Source organism: Nannobrachium achirus (assembly GCF_963921795.1).
Source record: "Nannobrachium achirus genome assembly, chromosome: 6".
NCBI classification, from domain to species: Eukaryota; Metazoa; Chordata; class Actinopteri; order Myctophiformes; family Myctophidae; genus Nannobrachium; species Nannobrachium achirus.
Genome location: NC_137815.1, coordinates 26,906,749 through 26,917,999, shown reverse-complemented (window position 1 = coordinate 26,917,999; position 11,251 = coordinate 26,906,749). Strand labels below are relative to the sequence as shown.

The 11,251-nt window shown below is 41.8% G+C and overlaps 1 protein-coding gene across 1 annotated transcript; it reads left to right on the top strand.

Annotated features, from left to right (window-relative positions):
- Window positions 1-9,822: 9,822 nt before the first annotated feature.
- LOC308286327 (chemerin-like receptor 1) lies at window positions 9,823-10,812 on the top strand (the record flags this gene model as incomplete). The annotated part of the gene is made up of 1 exon (XM_080727325.1): window positions 9,823-10,812. The coding sequence occupies one exon, from the start codon at window positions 9,823-9,825 to the stop codon at window positions 10,810-10,812; it is 990 nt and encodes a 329-aa protein (XP_080583451.1).
- Between the last annotated feature and the right edge of the window lie 439 nt (window positions 10,813-11,251).

Sequence of the window (11,251 nt, the reverse complement as noted above, 5' to 3'; positions counted from 1 at the left end):
TTTAAAGCGCAGCCAATATAGGAACTCAGATTGCGATCTCAGATATAATGGTACAATGGTAGTCTGAGTCCACAAATCAAGAACAATGCAATGGGCTCACTTCCTCAAATACTCTCATTATAATGTAATCATGTATAATGTGTAATAACCTCTAAGATGTCTTAAGTATATAAACATTTCTAGCACAAAGATTGTGAAGTAGTATACTAATAAGGCGCCTCAGGGCGACAAGCGACCTTGCCCTAAAGGGATGCACGCATACACACACAGACACACGCACACACGCGTGCGCACACACACACACACACACACACACACACACACACACACACACACACACTAACCATACAGTACTTTGCGTAGTTTGCCTTATGGCCTAATACGAATAGTGAAAATTGCCAGGCTCATAACAGGCCGCGATCTTTTACCATGTTGTGATCTGATCTATACCTGATATGACAATGGATTTAAAGAAGTTATAATTTTGTGCAAAATGTAAAAGAAATCTCCATACGCACTCATTTTCAGCTGAGCAGTGGTTTTCAAAGTGGGGTCTGGGGTCCTTGAGGGGGTTCCAGGGGGTCTCCAGCTAAATGATTGATAGCCAATTCTGTAACTGAGAGTGAACAAATGGAACCACTATGGGTCCATTTGGTTCCTTGTGTGCTCTCTCAGGGTTCTAAAGGGGTCTCTGACCTAGTACATACCAAACTGGAGGTCCTTGAAATTGAAAACCTTTTGAGAATAACTGCATTATAGGATATGCGGCAACACGCCCACGAAAGCAAAACATATTCTGTTTAAAATGCGTCTCGTAGCCTATTTGAATTTCTGGGGTCATACCCAGAGGGTTTCTTTAATTTTATTTGGGAAAGAAAACAACAAAATAATATAAAACATCAACAAATCACAAGCTTTCAGCTGGGATTTGTTGAGGGCCAAACCTCAGCTCTTAGAAGGAAGCCTGCCAAATCACACGATGCAAGTAAAAAATATCTTCATTTTGGGTATAGCCTATAGTCTTTGAGTTATATATAGCAGAGATTCCCAAACCGTTTCACCTTGAGACCTAGGGAAAGGTTGTGTTTCCCCAGGACCCAAAAGTCAATACAGTTCAGTTAGACACGTCAGTTGCAGGATTAACCATTTATTGCAACACAGATATTGCACTCAGTTTTGCGCTGTGACCAGTGGTGTAATGTAACTAAATACATTTACAAGTAAATACAAGTACTGTACTTATCCTGTAAGTACAATTTTGAGGTATTTGTAATTTACTTTTTCCAATTTCCAATACTTTGACTTGTACCTGCATCTCGGATCCAAATATTGTACATTTATTTGAAAACTAGTTTGTAGATTTTGATTATTATTGCAAAACATACACTAACCACTTTAACCCTATATAGGCTACATTCATTTCTGCCATTTGAAAATAGGAGATCTATAAGCTCACAATGCGTCGCGAAGCCATCTGGCAGATTGCCAGATTTCTGCAAACAAAAGAAAAACATTCTCATTGAAACGCATTGGCGGAATCGGGAATCCACTCTCAGGCTGAAGCCACACCAAAGTACCTATGAGAGTGGATTCCTAACTCCGCCAATGCATTTCAATGAGAATGGAGCGTTTTTTTTTTTTTTTCTTTTTTTTGCAGAAATTCTCTACTGGCATGAAACCGTTCCATTCTCATTGAAATGCATTGGCGTAATGGGGAATCCACCCTCATAGGTACTTTGGTGTGGCTTCAGCCTCATAGGTAGTTTGGTGTGGCCGTACCCTAACAGAGTATTTCTACGTTGCAGTATCGATACTTTTACCTAGGCTAAGTATAAAACGTGTGTACTTTTTCCACCACCGGCTGCGACTCTGCTCCTGTGGGCCTCCTATCATCTGCCCCCCCCCCCCCCCCCCCCCCCCCCCCCCGAAGCAGAACATATGGGTGGGTGACATTTAACATTAAGCTTTATGTGAACTTACTCAAGATTAAAACATTTCATTCCTCATTTCTTCAGAATCTTCAACCAAACATGGCAAAACTCATATGGTGTGACTGTCCTGACCTTGTTTCTCAAAGTGGGAACTTGAATAAAACTAAGAAAAAGAATTGCTAAAAATCATTTGAAAATGAATTTAGGCTAAAAAAAAAATGTCTATTTTGGGCCTATATCTTTTCAAAGTCAAAGCATAATGTTTTCAGTCATTTCTGATCAAAAACATTTTGTCCCCCAACCCAAAATCATTTGGTGTGACACTAGTTTGGAAAAATTAAACAGGCAATTATTTGGACACCTATTGGCTAGAGAGGTCCTTCTTCTGTAAGGCTATTCAGCACTCCCAGCACAACTGCAAGACAGGTGTCTGAGGTGAGTTATGATTTTAACATTTTCATGAAATGCCATCTTGTTGAAACGTTGACAAACTCACCATTCTGGATGTCTTTTGGTGTGACACCTTTTCTTTAAAAAAAGCTTAAGTTATTTGAAGTTTTGGTCATATTTCCATGTAGATCTAGGCTGCTTTGTTATAGCTAGCATGCTGTTAGCATGCTAATGTGTACATAGTAGCCTCAAGGTAAACCTAAATGGAGAAAACAGTAATATGGTGTGACACTTAATCATATGGTGTGACATGTCTGCTTGTCACACCATATGACTTGACTGTCACACCATATGATTTATACTGTATTTAACTACAGATATAACAACAAATAACAAAGTTCCATGTTTCTTTTGTACATTTAAACATTTGTTTTAAACATTTTTACATAAAATGTAATTTAGCTTCATTCAGTGATACTTCAAATTCATCAGACAGAGCAGAAACCCCTTCACAGAAACCTTAACATATTGTTTCAATCTAAACAATATTTTCTCTTTGTCTTAAACTATACATTGCATTTTCTTTTGTCAGCTGGAAAATGACAAGTGCTGAGAGAACGAGAAAGTACAGGGAGAAACTAAACAATGACCCAGCAAGGAGAGAGGAGCCAAAGGGGCGAGACTGCATTTTTTACGAAGAGCAGGAGGTTGTCTGTGGCATAGCAGAACCGCAACAAGGCAGCCGGTTTGCTACCCTCACCAAATACGACTGGCTGATGTACAATACAGTCTAAATGTATAATCTAATCTGATCTAATACTTTTGTACTTTCACTCACTGGACTGGACAGTGGACAGTGTTAAGGTAGGACCCGAGACAAAACTAGCGAAAATAGCTGATCTACAAGCTCTCAACACGTTGTGCTGCGAGAGCTTGTAGATCAGCTATTTTCGGAGTTGCGCAACCCAGCACTCTTTAGCTAGTGGAGATGTGGTGTAATGTCATGATTCCTAATTACATTTGTTCAACACAAAATGCTGTGTTCAAGTTCAGGAGACTTCGGAAAAAAGCAATTTACCTGAATGCTGAGTTCTGTTTCCACTAATTGGTGTTAATAAAATGTTGCCTTCAATGCCTTGGCTCCAAGTGTGGCTATGCGCCTTATTGTCCCTTTAGGATCCTTCTGCCGTGGGCCGGCAGAAGACTTAGGTGTGCGTAGCATTCCTGTGCACATCCTCATCATCCATCTACTACTACAATTCTTTCTTATCCCATGTTAAAGCCCTACAATAATATCCTGTTCAGAAATATTAAGGCCATGTTATCCTGGGTAATTGTTTAATCAATCAGTAGTTCAGTTCAGTACTCACTAATAGGTAGGTTAAAACACAGTTTGCTTTGACACATGAAGATATGATCATACGGTGTGACACTAAATCATTTGGTGTGACATTCCAAATAGTGAGAAATCATACCTTTATTAATGATTAAACCAAAAAAATGTTTATGGATTACATAGAGAATATTATCAGGAAGAGTCACAAATATTTGTGTAATTTTAGAGAAAGTTTTGACAGAATACATTTAAAATATGTTGTAAGATCATGAACATGGGCCTCACACAGAGTGTCGATTATGAAAAAAATATACAGATATAATTAATTTTCAAAAAACTATAGTGGATCACTGGTTAGTTATGATAAAGGACTTTGATAAAGTGAGTAACTTAAGACAGATGTACTCCATTTTCATTTTATGAACAATTATTTTCATGTCACACCATATGACAATTTTAGGCACAAGTACAACAAACTGCTGAATAAAGTCTGATTCCAATAAAATATCTAAAAACAAAATGTATTTCCATAAGGTTGAGAGTGAGTAGAACAAAAGTAAATAACTTTTATGCCTGCAATTTAAAGTTTTTTTAAAAACACATTTTTTGGGGCGTCACGTCACTGACCCACATACATTAAGATATAGAGTTATTGCATGAACATAACATGGAACCCTTCAAGGGAATACATTGAGATACAGATATTTACAATCCACCAAAAGTCATATAACTCAGACAGCACAGGAGGAGGCCTGGGAGGTGGAGGGAGCTTAGATCACGGACAGCTGCAGGACCGGAGCCGTGACGGATGCTGAACATTAAAGATCTTTGCACACTGCTGCGTTTTTCGGGCCGTTTTTCTTGCGAGGAGCACTGCCTTTTGGCCCGCGGCCCTCCACAATATTTTCTGTTGTTCATGTGGCCCCATGGAAAAAATAATTGCCCACCACTGGATTGAGGGGTGTATGTGTTAGCTTAGCTAGTATAGGGAGAAGGGAGATGAGTGAGGTTGAACGTGGAGAGACCACTGTCTGACTTACTGACGTGGGTGTAAATTATTAACTTGATAGCGAATGGGAATGGAAGAGTGAGTGCATAGACCTCCTGACTTTCTACCTGAACTATCGTTACGCTCAATTATTTTAGTTTGCTTTTTGTGAAAATCCTCACAACATGCTGCATCACTATTTCTGCTAGTATAAGGCAAGCGCATGTTTGCGCGCACACACACACATCAATCAATCAAACAAATACTTAAAAACATCCCTCCCCTATCTCAACCAACCCCTCTAGATTCACACAGAACCCGGTTGTTCATTCCACTCTCAAGCTCTGGTACCAAATACCAATTCAGAACTCATTTTAAATGTACCCTTCCATCCACCGTAAGTCCGTTATCACTTATTTAAACCGTCACTGTTTGATTCCAGTTTCTCGGTTTGACATGATAGGGGTCTGAAATCGTTTAAAAAGCTACAGTATGTACAGTATTTCCAAGTCAGACATTGTGCTTAATCACTATTTCCAAACTTTCCCCAGCTACCCCCAACTCAATCATGGGAGCTCATCCAATGTAACCCTTTCCAAAAGTCTCAAATATCTAAGATTTATAATGGACTCCTGTCTTTGGATGATACTCCGAATAATACAGTAGAATCAAGGAGGGCTGGGGGGCCGAACTGAGGCTGACATTCGATGACAGTTGGTGGGATGCTGCCTTAAGTAGCTTTCACACAAGCTCAACCTGTGCACGCCTCACCCTTAAGCCCGTATCAGAGTGTACGGTGGAGAGCTATCCAACGGTGGAGAGCATTCCACCTCAAGTCAGAAAATAAGTGTAGGACATCATAGTCACGGGGCCCACGGTGAAGTCCTTTACCGTCTAGACCGGTTCAGGTCGACCAATCAGTGAACGGGGTGTAGAGCCTGTCTGTCTGATAGTAAAAACAGAGAGATGTTTTGGGACTTGCGGTGTAAAGCTCTCCACCGCGAGGAATGACGTAACGTTGTAGTTTAATGACTCAAAAAGACTCGAAAAGACTACACTGCGGTGTAAAGCCTTCCACCGCCCAGGCGACTATGATGTCGGCTTTATACAATTCAAGGAACTGTTTAGGATTCATTGCTCCAAAGCAAAATGTCACATATATCCTAATGTGACGAATGTCTTCACCCTGCCCATATGTTTTATTCATGTCCACTCTTGGTTAATCTCTGGCAAAATTGAGAGCACAACCCCCCCGAAGCAGAACATATACATTAAGATATAGAGTTATTGCATGAACATAACATGGAACCCTTCAAGGGAATACGTTGAGATACAGATATTTGCAATCCACCAAAAGTCATATAACTCAGACAGCACAGGAGGAGGCCTGGGAGGTGGAGGGAGCTTAGATCACGGACAGCTGCCGGACCGGAGCCGTGACGGATGCTGAACATTAAGACCTGGAGTATATTTTACACAAAAATAGCAGATATACAAGCTCACAGCGGGGCACCGAGTGCCGCGCTGCGAGCTTGTAGATCTGCGATTTTTGAAAAGTCGTGAAAATGTGCAAATCTTTGAATATATGTATTTTTTTAAGCAGACGTTTGTAATTCAAAATTAGCTTCTGGCGTAGCCCTGAAACATGACACAGCCGTGATATGACATGACCTGACCGTCATGCATCCACCTTAACCTTGCTTTTCGCGAGGTAGACAAAGTGCCACGGCAGGCTAAACAAACGTTCATGAATGAGAATGGGGGGGGGCTGGGACCGGACCAGCCTACCACGTGCCTCAAGTCTACAGCCCTGATTGGCCCATTCAATCCGCCCGCTCCTTGGGCGAGCTTGAAATAAAATAAAATATCTCTGGTCAGTCCACACTACACACCACCCACCAACAGGGGGTGGTAATGTGCGGACTGATTTATCAGGCTAAAGATGACCTGCCTTACCTTGCCCATCAAAAATGGCTAAAGTGGCAAAAAAAAAAAAAAAGGTCAATGCAGAATGCAGGGTTTTCAACAAAAACTGGACTTCTAAGTATTTATTTACTGAAGTCGGAGATAAAGCTGTGTGTTTAGTTTGTGGGGAGCACTCACGTGGCCCCAAGGAAAAAAATAATTGCCCACCCATGGATTGAGGGGTGTATGTGTTAGCTTGTTAGTGAAGGGAGAAGGGAGATGAGTGAGGTTGAACTGGAGAGACCGTCTGTCTGACTGACTGATGTGGGTGTACATTATTAACTTGATAGCGAATGGGAATGGAAGAGTGAGTGCATAGACCTCCTGACTTTCTACCTGAACTATCGTTACGCTCAATTATTTTAGTTTGCTTTTTGGGAAAATCCTCACAACATGCTGCATCACTATCTTTGCTAGTATAAGGCAAGCGCATGTGTTAATGTTTGTTTCGTAAATTAATGCCCCACTACTTCATCAATAGTGCAACACAAACATGGTGAAAATAGCTGATCTAAGAGCGTGAGGTGCGACTATGGACGGGTTTCTGGTCCACGTTACACTGATAAGAACTAGATGCGTGCACAGGTCGGTACCAAAATTAGCCAATGAAACCAGCGCTCCCCAAAACAACAGGTTTGGGGATTGGTGGAATTGATTACATGATACAGTCACCTGTGCATTTAGTCTCAATGTTTGTAAACAAGAAACGGGTCCATAATACTATAATAAAAAAAGGGGTGATTTTGGACTGGACTGTATGTATGTTCCTCTGCTCACCAAAAAAATGCAGGAACAGCGGTAGCATTTATATTTTTGTTATAAAAACTCTACACACAACGGAACATAATGGGGCATTACAAGGACCTCAACGCATGTGTACTGACGGATGGAAAATCATACCCTGGGAGTGTGGAACTACCTTACGATGTCGGGAAAAGGGTCATTTACCTCTGCGTGGAGGAATTCTACCCCAGCCCGGTGATACTGCTATAGGACCTCCTCTCGGAGCACTTTGGCTGATTGGTGACTCTTATTATGACCATTATTCCAAAACGATTATAAAATGGATTCAGTTCTAAAAGGAGTGCGTGCGTGTGTGCGTGCGCATGTGCGTGCGCACGTGTGTGTGTGTGAGGCACATCTGACTGAGCAGTTGTTGATTAGCTTGACAGACAGACAGACAGACAGACAGACAGACAGACTGCTGGGGTTTCTCATACTAACTGTGCAACCTACGGTTGCAACAAATTCAACTTCCACATTGTGCAAAGAGGCACTATTTTCACTGTCATGCATATGACAGCCATATACGGTGCTGTTAGTTGCTCTGAGCTCCTCATTGTTCACTGATGATCACAGTTCGAAGAAGACACTCCTCTGGCTGACGTCTCTTCAACTCTTTGATAACGGGTATCTTTGATAACAGGTATTTTACTTTCTTTACTATTATAGATAATATGATTGATATCTAGAATATTGAGCTATTTAGATATTTAGAAACCTGCCAGCATGTCCCAACCACACTCTCAAGAATGGCACCAGAATGGTGGTAATGCAAATTATGGACAAAGTCATTGATTGTGAGATTGCAGTAGGCACAAACATGGGTGAAATAATCTTCCTCCCAAGAATACCTCACTATGACAGGTGATGAGCTTCCTTTCACCTTCATTAGACCAGTGATTCTCAACCTGTGGGTCGGGACCCTGGGGGGATTAGCTTAATGTTAACATTGTTTTCTCACTCAACAGTGAACAGACATAAGGTATAAGTGCATACAGTACATGGTATCTGCACACTAAAGTGTCATATTAAGGAATGTAAAGGCCTTTTTAGCTCTGGTCAAATATTTATAAACTTGTCAAATATTAGAGGCAGAACTTTTGAAAATAGCAGATCTGTTGTGAGCCTGTAGCTCTGCTATTTTCACAACGGAACAGATGGAGTCAAACTAATGTAAATGCCAACTCCTACATTCCAAGTGCTTGTCAAGGTGGGGGGTCCCAATGTTCTGATACCACACGTCAAATCCAGCAGCAAGCAACAGTTAATCTCAGGTTACAGAGGAGGACCACTGCATTGGGTCAAAGGGAGAGTTTTCCTTTGTTGAAATTAGGAGGGGCTGAGAGATGGATGTAGTTATATTTCAGAGCGAGTCGTTGCAAATATACACTTACATGTCTATTGTTATTTAGACTTCTAAAACCTAATAAAATGGATGGCGTAACACGATCCTGTATGGGATCGCCCGGAATTAATAACACTAGAACAATTTAAAGTACATATCTATGTTCCCAATTTGGTCTAAATCATCTTAGTAAGAAAGCAGAATAAATTCTTATCACACCTTCGAGATGTGAGATGCACCAAAAGGTTGACAATTTCTATTCCATACCTTCTTTTACAGAATTAAAATGGTTAATTCCAGGGGCTCTCTCTCTGTCAGATTAGTGCACGCCTTTTGGCGTGTGACTTCCCGCTGAGGTATAGAGCCCAGTGTCCCTTCTGAAGGGGAAGATATACATCTTTGCCAGACTGTTGCATTATTGGCTAGACTAATTTCCCCATTGCTGGTCTGCTGAGTGACCAAGTTACTTCTGCATTTGTTGTTTGTAATTTCAAATGATGCTTCACCCAATTAATGCATCTCTATCCCTTAACCGAACAACAACCAAATAATACATATCCCATTTCATCACAGATATTGTACACACATCATTTAGTCCATTTCACAGCATGATCAATACTGTTGATTAGCTTACATTATTCATATAATTATACATTTTCATCATGTCCAGCATTAGACCTGCAACTCTGTCCATCACTGCGGCCAAGTTCCTCTTTCTTGAACACCCCTGTGATTCTGTAATGGCCCAGTACTTAATCCCATGCATGTCTCTACTGCCTAAGTGTGTGGTACTCTGTCTTGGCTGTATACATTTCTCTTGCCTCGCCTTTTAGCATTAAACAACCCCACAAATATTATTTAGCATCAGCATTTAAGCAGTGCAATTTGTGCAAACATGATTATCTTCAACTTGATCTAAAGTTAAGGGACAACAGGGTTGAAAGGCTGATTTGAAAGCCATGTCTTTCGACACTAGTAATAATAATGCATGGCGTGTCATAACGAAGCATGCCTTTGTTTTGTTATTTTAGGTTTTAGGACGATGGATTTTATGACCACAACTGCTGTTTATCACAATATAGAGATGGATGACTACACGGGAAAATCCCTCAGGATCGTGTACCTGGTCATGTACAGCCTGGTCCTTGTGCTCGGTGTGTTGGGGAACGGTGTTGTCATCTGGGTGACAGGCTTCAAAATGAAGAAGACCGTCAACACCGTTTGGTACCTCAACCTCGCTGTGGCCGACTTCCTCGTTGCAGTGCTCCTGCCCCTGGGAATCACATACACAGCTCTTGACCGCCACTGGCCTTTTGGCAAATTCATGTGCAAAATGAGTGGCATTGTTTTCTTCATGAACATGTACGCCAGCATCTACACCCTGGTTGTCATCAGTGTTGACAGGTGTGTGTGCGTGGTGTGTCCAGTGTGGGCCCAGAACCACCGCAGCGTCAGAAAGGCGTCTTTTGTTTGTCTGGGTGTCTGGGTGCTGGCCTTGGCTCTCAGCTCCCCTTACTTCATCTGCAGGGACACACAGCCCGCCTACCATGATAAGGTCCGGTGCTACAACAACTTTGAACCCACCGGTAACTACAGTGCAACAGAAGTGAATGAGTTGGTGGAGTTTCGATCTGGGGCCATGATCATCACTCGCTTCTTTATGGGATTGGTGGTCCCTTTCACTGTCATCGCCTCCTGCTATTCTGTCTTAATCTACCGTCTCAGGATTCATCGCTCGCTGGTCGGCCAGTCGGTTCGCCCCTTCAAAATCATAGCAACCGTTATCACCACATTTTTCCTGTGCTGGGCTCCCTATCACATCATGCATCTGATTAAGTACAGTGAAACTCGTGTGGTCTACTTCGGGATCCCCATAACCACCGGCCTGGCCCTTCTCAACAGCTGCCTGAACCCGCTGCTGTACGTGGTCATGGGCCAGGGTTTCAAGGATGTTTTCCGCAGGTCTATCCTGAAGGTGCTGGAGAAAGCCTTCGCTGAAGAGCTGCCTCGGACCAACATTTTCACAAGCCAAGGGAGCACCCGTGAAGAGACTGGTGGTTTATTTATTTTGTGAACATGTGATGCAATTTCTGACTGAACTCATAAACAAATGCCACAATGCAACTTCTCCATTTCACAAGATTGTTATTTTAACCTCTCTGCTATGGTGCATGGCACCCATATATGGTGCAGTACATTGCTCTGAGCTCTTCAGTGTTCACTGATGACAGTTTGAACAAGACACTCCTCTGGCTGACACCTCTTCAACGTTTTTGATCTTAGCAGGTGATTTTGTCCAAAACTGACAAGAATCGATAGACTTTATCTCTGGTGTCAGGTGATCAAGATGGACCCCAGGAAGACAAGAGGCTCTAATGGGGATCCTTTGATAAACAAACAAAACAAATGTGTCACAGTCACAGACTTTGCCTGTCTTGTCTAGGTCTTGTATTTCTATGTATTGTGTTCATGTTCTAGTTGTCATGGTTCTATATTGTCTACCCAGCTGTATC